The 16,884-nt window shown below is 46.3% G+C and overlaps 1 protein-coding gene across 6 annotated transcripts in view; it reads right to left on the reverse strand.

Moving 5' to 3' along the window:
- LOC110533228 (baculoviral IAP repeat containing 2) overlaps nucleotides 1-16,884 on the reverse strand; it is an 80,262-nt gene that overhangs the window by 21,973 nt on the left and 41,405 nt on the right. For all 6 annotated transcript variants that reach the window (XM_036989432.1, XM_036989429.1, XM_036989428.1 and 3 more), the window contains 4 exons: nucleotides 15,390-15,489; nucleotides 10,348-10,426; nucleotides 4,474-4,522; nucleotides 4,096-4,320 (listed from right to left, as the gene is read on the reverse strand). In XM_036989432.1, the coding sequence (XP_036845327.1) occupies nucleotides 4,096-4,320; nucleotides 4,474-4,522; nucleotides 10,348-10,426; nucleotides 15,390-15,489 (453 nt within the window). The remainder of the gene's footprint in view (nucleotides 1-4,095; nucleotides 4,321-4,473; nucleotides 4,523-10,347; nucleotides 10,427-15,389; nucleotides 15,490-16,884) is intronic.

Consider the following 16,884-nt stretch of genomic DNA (forward strand, 5'->3'; position numbering starts at 1 on the left):
TACAGGGGGTACCGGTACAGAGTCAATGTGGAGGCTATATACAGGGTATTACGGTACAGTCAATGTGGAGGCTATATACAGGGGGTACCAGTACAGAGTCAATGTGGAGGTTATATACAGGGTATTATGGTACAGAGTCAATGTGGAGGCTATATACAGGGTATTACGGTACAGAGTCAATGTGGAGGCTATATACAGGGTATTACGGTACAGAGTCAATGTGGAGGCTATATACAGGGTATTACCGTACAGAGTCAATGTGGAGGCAAAATACAGGGGGTACCAGTACAGAGTCAATGTGGAGGCTATATACAGGGGGTACCGGTACAGAGTCAATGTGGAGGCTATATACAGGGTATTACGGTACAGTCAATGTGGAGGCTATATACAGGGGGTACCAGTACAGAGTCAATGTGGAGGCTATATACAGGGTATTACGGTACAGAGTCAATGTGGAGGCTATATACAGGGGGTACCGGTACAGAGTCAATGTGGAGGCTATATACAGGGTATTACGGTACAGAGTCAATGTGGAAGTTATATATAGGGGTGTTACGGTACAGAGTCAATGTGGAGGCTATACAGAGGGGGTACCGGTACAGAGTCAATGTGGAGGCTATATACAGGGGGTACCGGTACAGAGTCAATGTGGAGGCTATATACAGGGGGTACCAGTACAGAGTCAATGTGGAGGCTATATACAGGGGGTACCAGTACAGAGTCAATGTGGAGGCTATATACAGGGTATTACCGTACAGAGTCAATGTGGAGGCTATATACAGGGGGTAGGCTATATACAGGGGTTACCGGTACAGAGTCAATGTGGAGGCTATATACAGGGGGTACCAGTACAGAGTCAATGTGGAGGCTATATACAGGGTATTACCGTACAGAGTCAATGTGTAGGCAAAATACAGGGGGTACCGGTACAGAGTCAATGTGGAGGCTATATACAGGGGTTACCGGTACAGAGTCAACGTGGAGGCTATATACAGGGGTTACCGGTACAGAGTCAATGTGGAGGCTATATACAGGGTATTACGGTACAGAGTCAATGTGGAGGCTTATACAGGGGGTACCGGTACAGAGTCAATGTGGAGCCTATATACAGGGGGTACCGGTACAGAGTCAGTGTGGATGCTATATACAGGGTATTACGGTACAGAGTCAATGTGGAGGCTATATACAGGGTATTACGGTACAGAGTCAATGTGGAGGCTATATACAGGGTATTACGGTACAGAGTCAATGTGGAGGCTATAAAGTATTCACCCCCCTTGGCATTTTTCCTATTTTGTTGCATTACAACCTGTCATTTAAATTGATTTTTATTTGGATTGCATGTAGTGGTCAAACAAAATTGTCCAAATTGGTGAAGTGAGAAAAGGAACTTGTTTCAAATAATTATACACACACAAAAAAAAGGAAAAGTGGTGCATATGTTTTCACCCCCTTTGCTATGAAGCCCCTAAATAAGATCTGGTGTAACCAATTACCTTCAGAAGTCACATTATTAGTTAAATAATGTCCACCTGTGTGCAATCTAAGTGTCACACGATCTGTCACATGATCTCAGTATATTTCACCTGTTCTGAAAGGCCCCAGAGTCTGCAACACCCCTAAGCAAGGGGCACCACAAAGCAAGCGGCACGATGAAGACCAAGGAGCTCTCCAAACAGGTCAGGGAAAAAGTTGTGGAGAAGTACAGATCAGGGTTGGGTTATTAAAAAATATCAGAATTTTTGAACATCCCACAAGCACCATTAAATCCATGATAAAAAAATGGAAAGAATATGGCACCACAACAAACCTGCCAAGAGAGAGTCACCCACCAAAACTCACGGACCAGGCAAGGAGGGCATTAATCAGAGGCAACAAAGAGACCAAAGATAACCCTGAAGGAGCTGCAAAGCTACACAGCAGAGATTGGAGTATCTGTCCATAGGACCACTTTAAGCCGTACACTCCACAGAGCTGGGCTTTACGGAAGAGTGGCCAGAAAAAAAGCCATTGCTTAAAGAAAAAAAAAATAAGCAAACACATTTGGTGTTTGCCAAAAGGCATGTGGGAGACTCCCCAAACATATGGAAGAAGGTACTCTGGCCAGATGAGACTAAAATTGAGCTTTTTGGCCATCAAGGAAAACACGATGTCTGGCACAAACCCAACACCTCTCATCACCCGAAAACTGGGAAACAGGACAGAATTGAAGGAATGATGGATGGCGCTAAATACAGGGAAATTCTTGAGGGAAACCTGTTTCAGTCTTCCAGAGATTTGAGACAGGGACGGCGGTTCACCTTCCAGCAGGACAATGACCCTAAGCATACTGCTAAAGCAACACTCAAGTGGTTTAAGGGGAAACATTTAAATTTCTTGGAATGGCCTAGTCAAAGCCGAGACCTCAATCCAATTGAGAATCTGTGGTATGACTTAAAGATTGCTGTACACCAGCGGAACCCATCCAACTTGAAGGAGCTGGAGAAGTTTTGCCTTGAAGAATGGGCAAAAATCCCAGTGGCTAGATGTGCCAAGCTTATAGAGACATACCCCAAGAGACTTGCAGCTGTAATTTCTGCAAAAGGTGTCTCTACCAAGCATGGACTTTGGGGGGGTGAATAGTTACGCAAGCTCAAGTTTTCAGTTTAATTTTCTACTTTTTTGTTTGTTTTACATCTTCAAAGTAGTTGGCATGTTGTGTAAATCAAATGATACAACCCCCCGCAAAAATCAATTTTAATTCCAGGTTGTAAGGCAACAAAATAAGAAAAATGCTAAGGGAGGTGAATACTTTATAGCCTCCACATTGACTCTGTACAAGCCACTGTAGATAATAACAGAGTAGCAGCAGTGTAAAAAAGGGGGAGGGGAAGATGCAAATGGTCTGCGTAGCCATTTGATTAGATGTTCAGTCTTATGGCTTGGGAAGCCTCTTGGATCTAGACTTGGCTCTCCGGTACCGCTTGCCGTGCGGTAGCAGAGAGAACAGTCTGACTAGGGTGGCTGGAGTCTAACAATTTTTAGGGCCTTGCTCTGACACTGCCTGGTATAGAGATCCTGGATGGCAGGAACCTTGGCCCCAGTGATGTACTGGGCCGTACGCACTACCCTCTGTAGTGCCTTGGGGTCGGAGGCCGAGCAATTGCCATACCAGGCAGTGATTCAACCAGTCAGGATGCTCTTGATGGTGCAGCTGTAGAACCTTTTGAGGATCTGAGGACACATGCCAAATCTTTCTGTTTCCTGAGGGGGAGAGGTTTTGTTGTGCCCTCTTCATGACTGTTTTGGTGTGTTTGAACCATGTTAGTTTGTTGGGGATGTGGACACCAAGGAACTTGAAGCTCTCAACCTGCTCCACTACAGCCCTGTCGATGAGAATGGGGTCGTGCTCGGTCCTCCTTTTCATGTAGTCCACAATCATCTCCTTTGTCTTGATCATGTTGATGGAGAGGTTGTTGTCTTGGCACCACACGGTCAGGTCTCTGACCTCCTCCCTATAGGCTGTCTCGTCATTGTCAGTGATTATGCCTACCACTGTTGTGTCATCGGCAAACTTAATGATGGTGTTGGAGTCATGCCTGGCCGTGCAGTCATGAGTGAACAGGGAGTACAGGATGGGAGGGGACTGAGTGTTACAGTCGTGAGTGTTACGGCTCTGTAGTCATTTATGCAGGTTACCTTAGTGTTCTTGGGCACAGGGACTATGGTGGTCTGCTTGAAACATGTTGGTATTACAGACTCAGACAAGGACAGGGAGAATGAACTGTAAGTGTGTGCAGTGTGTGTCTCTCTTCACAGTCCTCGCTGTTCCATAAGGTGCATTTAACTTTTTTTAAATCTGATTCTACTGCTGCATCAGTTACCTGATGTGGAACAGAGTTCCATGTAGTCATGGCTCTATGTAGTACTGTGCACCTCCCATAGTCTGTTTTGGACTTGGGGACTGTGAAGAGACCTCTGGTGGCATGTCTTGTGGGGTATGCATGGGTGTACAAGCTGTGTGCCAGTAGTTCAAACAGACAGCTCGGTACATTCAGCATGTCATAGTAGTTTAAACAGACAGCTCAGAGACGTGTTTCAGAATGTTTGTCGTACCAGAAGCCATCTCCTCGGCCAGCATCTCTCGCTCCTCCTCTCTCTTCTGATCTTCTGCACTCAGCAGGTCTGAGACCAGTTCCTGGACTGTCTTGTAGTTCTCTCCGCTGGTCAGAATCTTACTCTGGACTGTCTGCTTCACCAGGCCACGCTCAAACCCCATCTCTAGTGACGACACAACCACCGCAGTATTCATCATCACGGCATCCTCCGAGCGCTCCTCACCTGAGGTGGGGGGGACAGCAAGAAGTAGAAATAGAAAAGAGGTGGGAGGAAGTTAACAGTGATATCAACATAGTGGAGGTCTGTCTCATGGCTGAACAGTGATATCAACAATCTGTCAAGGTTTAAATTCAGTTGAAGTCAGGAGTCACTCACCCGGGGGGTCCACAAACTCTCTGGAGCTGCTGTCCCCATTGGTTAGGAGCTGTAGGGGGAGGGGCCAGGAGAGAGTTAACTTTCTGATCAGATCAGTCAGATAATACAGGTTTATTCTAGGCATTTGACAGTATTTCACTAATCAAATATATATATTTTTTTCCTAAGGTCAGCATGGTCAAAAAAAAAAAAATGCAATCTCCGTAGCCGATGTGATTTAAGACGTTTAACACAGGTTAACATTCACAAGGCCACAGGGACAGATGGATTACCAGGATGCGTACTGGCATGCGTCTCCACTGACATTTTCAACCTCTCCCTGACCCAGTATGTAATACCTACATGTTTCAAATCAGACCACCATAGTCCTTGTGCCTAAGAACAACATAGGTAACATAAAACACACATCTGTTGCCATGAAATGCTTTTGATAGGCTGGTCATGGCTCACAACACCATCATCTCAGATATCCTGCACCTAATCCACTTCGCATACCGCCCCAATAAATCCACAGACGACGCAATCTTCATTGCACTCCAGAGTGCCCTTTCCCACCTGGATAAGAGGAACTCTACTTGAGAATGCTGTTCATTGATTACAGCTCAATGTTCAACACCATAGTGCCATCCAAGCTCAGGACCCTGGGACTGAACACCTACCTCTGCAACTGGATCCTGGACTTCCTGACGAGCTGCCCTCAGGTTGTGAGAGTAACAACACATCCACCATGCTGATCCTCAACATGGGGGCCCCTCAGGGGTGTGTGCTCAGTCCCTTCCTGTACTCCCTGTTGACCCACGACTGCATGGCCTCGCACAACTACAACGTCAAGTTCGCTTGTGACACGACGTGGTAGGCCTGATCACCTATGGCGATGAGACAGCCTACAATGGAAGAGGTCAGAGAACTGGCAGCGTGGTGCCAGGACAACAACCTCTCCCTCAACGTCAGTAAGACCAAGGAGTTGATTGATGGATTACAGGAAAAGGAGCACGCCCACATTATCATCGACAGGGCTGTAGTGGAGCAGGTCGAGAGCTTCAAGTTCCTCGGTGTCCACATCACTAAGGATCTATCATGGTCCAGACACACAGTCATGAAGAGGACATGGCAACACTTCTTCCCCCTCAGGAGGTTGAAAATACTTGTCATGGGCCCCCAGACCCTCAAAGTTCTACAGCTGCACCATTGACATTGACAGTATCTTGACTGGCTGCATCACCGCTTGGTATGGCAACTGCTTGGCATCCGACCGCAAGGTGATACAGTGGGTAGTGCGTACAGCCCAATACATCACCCAGAAGGCGAGGTCAGTACAGGTGCATCAAAGCTGGGACCGAGAGACTGAAAAACAGCTTTTATCTCAAGGCCATCAGACTGTTAAACATGCAGACTCAAATAATTAGCCACTTCAATAAATGGATCACTAGTGACTTTAACAATGCAATTTTAATAATGTTTACATATCTTACATTACTTATCTCATATGTACAGTGGGGCAAAAAAGTATTTAGTCAGCCACCAATTGTGCAAGTTGTCCTACTTAAAAAGATGAGAGGCCTGTAATTTTCATCATACGTACACTTCAACTTCACATTGTAGGATTTTTTATGAATTTATTTGCAAATTATGGTGGAAAATAAGTATTTGGTCACCTACAAACAAGCAAGATTTCTGGCTCTCACAGACCTGTAACTTCTTCTTTAAGAGGTTCCACTGTCCTCCACTTGTTACCTGTATTAATGGCACCTGTTTGAACTTGTTATCAGTATAAAAGACACCTGTCCACAACCTCAAACAGTCACACTCCAAACTCTACTATGGCCAACACCAAAGAGCTGTCAAAGGACACTAGAAACAAAAGTGTAGACCTGCACCAGGCTGGGAAGACAATCTGCAATAGGTCAATTATTAGGAAATGGAAGACATACAAGACCACTGATAATCTCCCTCGATCTGGGGCTCCACACAAGATCTCACACCGTGTGGTCAAAATTATCACAAGAATGGTGAGCAAAAATCCCTGAACCACACGGGGGGACCTAGTGAATGACCTGCAGAGAGCTGGGACCAAAGTTCAAAGCCTACCATCAGTAACACACTACGCCGCCAGGGACTCAAATCCTGCAGTGCCAGACGTGTCCCCTGCTTAAGCCAGTACATGTCCAGGCCCTTCTGAAGTTTGCTAGAGAGCATTTGGATGATCCAGAAGAAGATTGGGAGAATGTCATATGGTCAGATGAAACCAAAATATAACTTTTTGGTAAAAACTCAACTTGTCGTGTTTGGAGGACAAAGAATGCTGAGTTGCATCCAAAGAATACCATACCTACTGTGAAGCATGGGGGTGGAAACATCATGCTTTGGGGCTGTTTTTCTGAAAAGGGACCAGGACGACTGATCCGTGTAAAGGAAAGAATGAATGGGGCCACGTATCGTGAGATTTTGAGTGAAAACCTCCTTCCATCAGCAAGGGCATTGAAGATGAAACGTGGCTGGGTCTTTCAGCATGACAATGATCCCAAACACACCGCCTGGGCAACGAAGGAGTGGCTTCGTAAGAAGCATTTCAAGGTCCTGGAGTGGCCTAGCCAGTCTCCAGATCTCAACCCCATAGAAAATATTTGGATGGAGTTGAAAGTCCGTGTTGCCCAGCAACAGCCCCAAAACATCACTGCTCTAGAGGAGATCTGCATGGAGGAATGGGCCAAAATACCATCAACAGCGTGTGAAAACCTTGTGAAGACTTTCAGAAAACGTTTGACCTCTGTCATTGCCAACAAAGGGTATATAACAAAGTATTAAGATAAACTTTTGTTATTGACCAAATACTTATTTTCCACCATAATTTGCAAATAAATTCATTAAAAATCCTACAATGTGATTTTCTGGATTTTTTTTGTCATTTTGTCTGTCATAGTTGAAGTGTACATATGATGAAAATTACAGGCCTCATCTTTTTAAGTGGGAGAACTTGCACAATTGGTGGCTGACTAAATACTTTTTTGCCCCACTGTATATACTGAATTTTATACCATCTATTGCATCTTGCCTATGCCGCTCGGTCATCCGTATATTTATATGTACATATTCTTATTCCATCCCTTCAGATTTGTGTATGTTATGTAGTTGTTGTGGAATTGTTAGATTACTTGTTAGATATTACTGCACTGTCAGAACTAGAAGCACAAGCATTTCGCTACACTCGCATCAACATCTGCTGGTGTATGTGTCCAATACAATTTGATTTGATCACTGGGATCAAGGCTCCCTGCCATCCAGGACCTCTAAACCAGGCGGTGTCAGAGGAAGGCCCTAAAAATGGTCAAAGACTCCATCCACCCAAGTCATAGACTGTTCTCTCTGCTACCGCATGGTACCGATGTACCAAGTCTGGAACCAACAGGAAGGACCCTGAACAGCTTCTACCCCCAAACCTTAAGACTAAATATTTAACCAAATAGCTACCCAGCGCCTTGATGACAGCTTTGCACAATCTTGGCATTCTCTCAATCAGCTTCACCTGTAAGGCTTTTCCAAGAGTCTTGAAAGAGTTCCCACATATGCTGAGCACTTGTTGGCTACTTTTACTTAAGTATTCAGAAGCTTTACTCAGTACTTTGTTGATGCACCTTTAGCAGCGATTAGCTTCAAGTCTTCAGGGGTATGACACTACAAGCTTGGCACACCTGGCCCAAGCAAGTATCTTCTTGCTTCCATTCAGCCACAAGAGCATTAGAGAGGTCGGGCACTGATGTTGACCGATTAGGCCTGGCTCGCAGTCGGCGTTCCATTTCAACCCAAAGGTGTTTGATTGGGTTGAGGTCAGGGCTATATGCAGGCCAGTCAAGTTCTTCAACACTGATCTCGACAAACCATTTCAGTCTGGATCTCGCGTTGTGCACAGGGGCATTGTCATACTGAAACAGGAAAGGGCCTTCCACAAACTGTTGCCACAAAGTTGGAAGCACAGAATTGTCTAGAATGTCATCGTATGCTGTAGCGTAAAGGTTTCCCTTCCCTGGAACTAAGGGGCCTAGCTCAAACCATGAAAAACAGCCCTAGACCATTATTCCTCCTCCACCAAACTTTACAGTTAGCACTATGCATTGGGGCAGGTAGCGTTCTCCTGGCATCCACCAAACCCAGAGTCGGCCGTCGGACTGCCAGATAATGAAGAGTGATTCATAACTCCAGATAACATGTTTCCACTGCTCCAAAGTCCAATGGCGGCGAGATTTACACCACTCCAGCTGATGCTTGGTATTGCGCGTGGTGATCTTAGGCTTGTGTGCGGCTGCACGGCCATGGAAACCCATTTCATGACACTCCCGACAAACCGTTATTGTGTTGCTTCCAGAGGCAGTTTGGAACTCAGTAGTGAGTGTTGCAACCGAGGACAGCAATTGGCGGTCCCGTTCTTGAGCTTGTGTGGCCTACCACTTCGTGGCTGAGCTATTGTTGCTCCTACACGCTTCCACTTCACAATAAAAGCACTTACAGTTGACTGGGGCAGCTCCAGCACGGCTGAAATTTGACAAACTGACTCGTTGGAAAGGTGGCATCCTATGACAGTGCCACATTGAAAGTCACTGAGCTCTTCAGTAAGGCCATTCTACTGCCAATGTTTGTCTATGGAGATTGCATGGCGGTGTGCTTGATTTTAAGCACTTGTCAGCAACGAGTGTGGTTGAAATAGCCGAATCAACTAATTTGAAGGAGTGTCCACATACTTTGTATATATAGTGTATATCGTTTTATGTAACAATGTCACAAGGATAATGTAATTTCATTTATAACAACGCTTTTCACTGATAAAATAGGCTGGGAAAAAAACACTACAAAAAATGAACACAAGTCCATTTGGATATCCGGATATTCGATTAACCGTGAACATCCCTACTTTATTCACAGCTCAATGTTCTACCAGACGGCTAATAAACAGTTAGGTATTTTTATAATCAGGGCAGATAACAATGACAATACACTAGCTCTTCAGGGTATCCAAAATAACATAACTTAGTTTTAGTGAGTAGGTTTTTTATATTTATTTTTTTACCTTTATTTATTAACTAGGCAAATCAGTTATGAACAGTGGGTTAACTGCCTTCTTCAGGGGCAGAACCACAGATTTTTACCTCGTCAGCTCAGAGATTCAATCTAGCAACCTTTCGGTTACTGGCTCAGCGCTCTAACCACTAGGTTACCTGCTGGTTACTGGCTCAGCACTCTAACCACTAGGCTACCTGCTGGTTACTGGCTCAGCGCTCTAACCACTAGGCTACCTGCTGGTTACTGGCTCAGCGCTCTAACCACTAGGCTACCTGCTGGTTACTGGCTCAGCGCTCTAAACACTTGGCTACCTGCTGGTTACTGGCTCAGCGCTCTAACCACTTGGCTACCTGCTGGTTACTGGCTCAGCGCTCTAACCACTAGGCTACCTGCTGGTTACTGGCTCAGCGCTCTAACTACTAGGCTACCTGCTGGTTACTGGCTCAGCACTCTAACCACTAGGCTACCTGCTGGTTACTGGCCCAACGCTCTAACCACTAGGTTACCTGCTGGTTACTGGCTCAGCACTCTAACCACTAGGCTACCTGCTGGTTACTGGCTCAGCGCTCTAACCACTAGGCTACCTGCTGGTTACTGGCTCAGCACTCTAACCACTAGGCTACCTGCTGGTTACTGGCTCAGCACTCTAACCACTAGGCTACCTGCCGCCCCATGTTTAGCAGTTACACTTTAGGACGTTTCTACACTTTAGGAAGAGTTCTGTTTTTGCTTCAACAGGCCATTTCAATGCCTAGCCCGTTAGAAAATGTGATTGTTGGTAAATAAACAATGGTGTGAATAAGGTGTATAAGCAGGTGTTACCTGTTCAAAGAGGCGAGGGAAGCGAGCCTGGATCTGATGGACAAACTCCTGACCTTTCTCCTGGAGCAGGTACACACACCTGGAGGTTACCATAGTTACATTAAAATATACTGTCAGGTTACCATAGTTACATTAATATATGCTGACACCTGGAGGTTACCATAGTTACATTAATATATACTGACAGGTTACCAGTCACATTAATATATACTGGCAGGTTACCATAGTCACATTAATATACAGTGCCTTGCGAAAGTATTCGGCCCCCTTGAACTTTGCGACCTTTTGCCACATTTCAGGCTTCAAACATAAAGATATAAAACTGTATTTTTTTGTGAAGAATCAACAACAAGTGGGACACAATCATGAAGTGGAACGACATTTATTGGATATTTCAAACTTTTTTTTGCCCAGCTCCCCTCCCATTCCCCAGGCCTTGCAGTGCCCAGCATCACTCCCATTCCCCAGGCCCTGCAGTGCCAAGCTCCACTCCCATTCCCCAGGCCCTGCAGTGCCTTGCTCCACTCCCATTCCCCAGGCCCTGCAGTGCCTAGCTCCACTCCCATTCCCCAGGCCCTGCAGTGCCTAGCTCCACTCCCATTCCCCAGGCCCTGCAGTGCCTAGCTCCACTCCCATTCCCCAGGCCCTGCAGTGCCTAGCTCCACTCCCATTCCCCAGGCCCTGCAGTGCCTTGCTCCACTCCCATTCCCCAGGCCCTGCAGTGCCTTGCTCCACTCCCATTCCCCAGGCGCTCTCATTTGTTGACTTCTGTAACCATAAAAGCCACCTTGGTTTCATGTATGTTAACATTAGAAGTCTCCTCCCCAAGTTTGTTTTATTCACTGCCTTAGCACACTCTGCCAATCCGGATGTCCGGAAGGCCACCAAAAGTCCTGGCTTTTCCATCCCTAACTATAACACTTTCCAACAAGATAGAACTGCCAATGGGGGCGGAGATGCAATCTACTGCAGAGACAGCCTGCAGAGTTCTGTCATACTATCCAGGTCTGTACCAAAACAATTCAAGCTTCTACTTCCAAAAATTCAGCTATCTAGAAATAAGTCCCTCAATGTTGCCGCTTGCTATAGACCACCCTCTGCCCCCAGCTGTGCCCTGGACACCATATGTGAATTGATTGCCCCCCATCAATCTTCACAGCTTGTAATGCTAGGTGATCTAAACTGGGACATGCTTAACATCCCGGGCATCCTACAATCTAAGCTTGATGCCCTCAATCTCACACAAATTATCATGGAACCTACCACGTATAACCCTAAATACGTAAACACACGCACACTCATAGATATCATCCTGACCAACCTGCCCTCTAAATACACCTCCGCTGTCTTCAACCAGGATCAGCAATCACTGCCTCATTGCCTGCATCCGTAATGGGTTCACGGTCAAACGACCACCCCTCATCACTGTCAAACGCTCCCTAAATCACTTCTGCGAGCAGGCCTTTCTAATCGACCTGGCCCGGGTATCCTGGAAGGATATTGATCTCATTCTGCCAGTAGAGGATTCCTGGTTATTTTTTAAAAGTGCTTTCCTCACCATCTTAAATAAGCATGCCCCATTCAAAAAATGTAGAACCAGGAACAGATATAGCCCTTGGTTCACTCCAGACCTGTCTGCCCTTGACCAGCACAAAAACATCCGGTGGCATATTGCATTAGCATTGAATAGCCCCCACGATATGCAACTTTTCAGGGAAGTTAGGAACCAATATACACAGGCAGTTCTAGGACACTAAAGTCCATGGAGAATAAAAGCACCTCTTCCCAGCTGCCCACTGCACTGAGACTAGGAAACACTGTCACCACCGATAAATTCACGATAATTGAGAATTTCAATAAGGATTTTTCTACGTCTGGCCATGCTTTCCACCTGGCTACCCCTACTCTGGTCAACAGCCCTGCACCCCCCACAGCAACTTGCCCAAACTTGCCCAAACCCATTTCTCCTTCACCCAAAATCCAGATAGCTGATGTTCTGAAAGAGTTGCAAAATCTGGACCCCAACAAATCAGCTGGGCTCGACAATCTGGACCCTCTTTTTCTAAAATGCTCTGCCGCAAATTGTTGCAACCCCTATTACTAGCCTGTTAAAACTCTTTCGTATCGTCAAAGATCTAGAAAGATTGGAAAGCTGCCGCGGTCATCCCCCTCTTCAAAGGGGAAGACACTCTAGAACCAAACTGTTACAGATCTATATCTATCCCACCCTGCCTTTCTAAAGTCTTCGAAAGCCAAGTTAAACAGATTACTGACCATTTCGAATCCCACCGTACCTTCTCCGCTATGCAATCTGGTTTCCGAGCTGGTCATGGTTGCGCCTCAGCCACGCTCAAGCTCCTAAACAATATCATAAACGCAATCGTTAAAAGACAATACTGTGCAGCTGTCTTCATCAACCTTGCAAAGGATTTCGACTCTGTCAATCACCACATTCTTATCGGCAAACTAAACAGCCTTGGTTTCTCAAATGACTGCCTCGCCTGGTTCACCAACTACTTCTCAGACAGAGTTCAGCGTGTCAAATCGGAGGGCCTGTTGTCCGGGCCTCTGGCAGTCTCTATGAGGGTGCCACAGGGTTCAATTCTCGGGCCGAATCTCTTCTCTGTATACATCAATGATGTCGCTCTTGCTGCTGGTGATCCTCTGATCCACCTCTACGCAGACAATACCATTCTGTATACTTCTGGCCCTTCTTTGGACGATCGCTGCCCGCACCCGCCCGCCTGTCTAGTATCACTACTCTGGACGGTTCTGAATTAGAATACGTGGACAACTACAAATACCTAGATGTCTGGTTAGACTGTAAACGCTCATTCCGGACTCACAGTAAGCATCTCCAATCCAAAATTAAATCTTGAAACAAAGCATTCTTCACTCATGCTGCCAAACATACCCTCGTAAAACGCACTATCCTACCGATCCTTGACTTCGGCGATGCCATTTACAAAACAACCTCCAACACTCTACTCAGAAAACTGGATGTAGTCTATCACAGTGTCATCCGAAGCCCCATATACTACCCACCAATACTCACCAAAGCCCCATATACTACCCACCAATGCGACCTGTATGCTCTCGTTGGCTGGCCCTTGCTTCATATTCGTCGCCAAACCCACTGGCTCCAGGTCATCTATAAGTCTTTGCTAGGTAAAGCTCTGCCTTATCTCAGCTCACTGGTCACCATAGCAGCACCCACCTGTAGCACGTGCTCCAGCAAGTATATTTCACTGGTCATCCCCAAAGCAAACTACTAATTTGGCTGCCTTTCCTTCCAGTTCTCTGCTGCCAATGACTGGAACGAATTGCAAAAAATCACCGAAGCTGGAGACTCATATCTCCCTCACTAACTTTAAGCATCAGATGTCAGAGCAGCTTACCGATCATTGCACCTGTACACAGCCCATCTGTAAATAACCCACCCAACTACCTCATCCCCATATTGTCATTTATTTTTTGCTCCTTTGCACCCCAGTAGCTCTACTTGCACATTCATCATCTGCACATCGATCACTCCAGTGTTAATGCTAAATTGTAATTATTTCACCTCTACAGCCTATTTATTGCATTACCTCCCTAATCTTATTACATTTGCACTCAATGTATATATACTTATCTATTGTTCTTGAACCTACGTTTGTTTATGTGTAACTGTGTTGTTGTTTGTGTCGCACTGCTTTGCTTCATCTTGGCCAGGTCGCAGTTGGAAATGAGAACTTGTTCTCAACTGGCCTACCTGGTTAAATAAAGGTGAGATAAAAATAAAAACTCTGGTGTATATTTGGCCTTGTGTTTTAGGCTATTGTTTATCCAGAAATTTGACGAGAATTTTGAGAAGATGGTGATTGACTCCGGGGGTTGAATACTGATCAAGTTATACTGTATTAGTGATTAATTTTCCTATTATTATATATTTTTTTACAATAGTTAACACTCGGGTATTTTGTGTAGATCGTTGACAAAAATAAAAGACAAATCCACTTTGTAACAACAAAATGTGGAAAAGGTCAATGGGTGTGAATACTTTGAAGGCACTCGCAGTACCTAACACACACACGTTGAGTTCCTGCCTGGTTGCATTGCAGACACACGGCAGATCTTAGGCTGCGGTCCAAACACTTAAGACACACCCTCTCCCCTCAGCCCTCAAATTAAGTGGAGACTTCTGATGACGTCTGACGAGTTTACACCCGCAGGGCGAGGGAGGAAGGATTTCATTTTAAATGGACCGCCCTTGGCCGGAAATTCGTCACTCATTCATCCCGCGATGAGTGTGTTTTCAGCCACCGGTAGCTTATGGGTGCTTTATATGCTCTACAGCCAATTATAATTGCATGTCTACTTATATTAACTATATAATTATTAATAGATGCCTACTGTGTGATAGTTAACTAATTAATTTGCTAGCTAACGTTAGCCTGCCTAGCTAGAACTTCTGAAGGAAAAAAAAATATTTCTACAATTTCCCAAAACCAAACAAAAACATATTTACTTTTTACGAGACGTGTTTGTGCCATCATGTGCGTTAGTAGCACAATTTGTAACTTATTTGCATTTGTTTTTACTTTTGCATGTTGACTTCTCCATGGATGTTGTTTTTACGTTTTCGGGGACTTTTCTTAGCGGATGTTCAATCGTGGTGAATTGAATTATGGGAAGTTTCAGGCTCGGAGTGAACATCATTATACACACGAAAAGCCCACTAAAAATGAGGGCCGAGGGGTTTATGTTGCAAACTTCCCTTGCTTGGCTAATTATTTGGACCGCCCTCCAAGATGGTGACGGGGATTCCCTCAAGGGCATAAGGCGGGTAAGTGGACGAGGGTGTGTCTTAAGGGTTTGGACCGCAGCCTAACAAAGCCTGGATAAGTGTTTAACATATCAGCTAACCACATCATACAGTATGATATAACAATTTGAGGCCCGACTGTCTAATCCATGACGTGGCACACAGCCATTGGTGCCTTTTTATCTAGGTCAGGCAGGAACTGGACCAAGACGGCAGTGATGTAATGGGTGGTTACCTAGGGAACCATTTGGCGTGCTCCACCCAGGGGTCGTCACCTGACTCCCAGCATCTCAGACCCCCGTCACAGCAGAAACACTTCACGTCATCATTACGCCCTGCAACACACACACACACCATCATTACGCCCTGCAACACACACACCACCATTACGCCCTGCAACACACACACCACCATTACGCCCTGCAACACACACACCACCATTACGCCCTGCAACACACACACCACCATTACGCCCTGCAACACACACACCACCATTACGCCCTGCAACACACACACCATCATTACGCCCTGCAACACACACACACACCATTACGCCCTGCAACACACACACCATCACGCCCTGCAACACACACACACACCATCACCATTACGCCCTGCAACACACACACCAACATTACGCCCTGCCACACACACACCACCATTACGCCCTGCCACACACACACCACCATTACGCCCTGCAACACACACACCACCATTACGCCCTGCAACACACACACCACCATTACGCCCTGCAACACACACACCACCATTACGCCCTGCAACACACACACATCATTACGCCCTGCAACACACACACATCATTACGCCCTGCAACACACACACACACACACACCACCATTACGCCCTGCAACACACACACCACCATTACGCCCTGCAACACACACACACACACCATTACGCCCTGCAACACACACACACCATTACGCCCTGCAACACACACACCACCATTACGCCCTGCAACACACACACCACCATTACGCCCTGCAACACACACACCATCATTACGCCCTGCAACACACACACACACACAACCATTACGCCCTGCAACGCACACACACACCATCACGCCCTGCAACGCACACACACACCATCACCATTACGCCCTGCAACACACACACCACCATTACGCCGTGCCACACACACACCACCATTACGCCCTGCCACACACACACACACCACCATTACGCCCTGCAACACACACACCACCATTACGCCCTGCAACACACACACACCATTACGCCCTGCAACACACACACAATCACGCCCTGCAACACACACACACACCATCACGCCCTGCAACACACACACCACCATTACGCCCTGCCACACACACACCACCATTACGCCCTGCCACACACACACCACCATTACGCCCTGCAACACACACACCACCATTACGCCCTGCAACACACACACCACCATTACGCCCTGCAAGACACACACCACCATTACGCCCTGCAACACACACACATCATTACGCCCTGCAACACACACACACACACACCACCATTACGCCCTGCAACACACACACCACCATTACGCCCTGCAACACACACACACCATTACGCCCTGCAACACACACACACCATTACGCCCTGCAACACACACACCACCATTACGCCCTGCAACACACACACCACCATTACGCCCTGCAACACACACACCATCATTACGCCCTGCAACACACACACACACCATTACGCCCTGCA

The sequence above is a fragment of the Oncorhynchus mykiss genome, chromosome 10, assembly GCF_013265735.2.
Source record: "Oncorhynchus mykiss isolate Arlee chromosome 10, USDA_OmykA_1.1, whole genome shotgun sequence".
Lineage (NCBI taxonomy): Eukaryota > Metazoa > Chordata > Actinopteri > Salmoniformes > Salmonidae > Oncorhynchus > Oncorhynchus mykiss.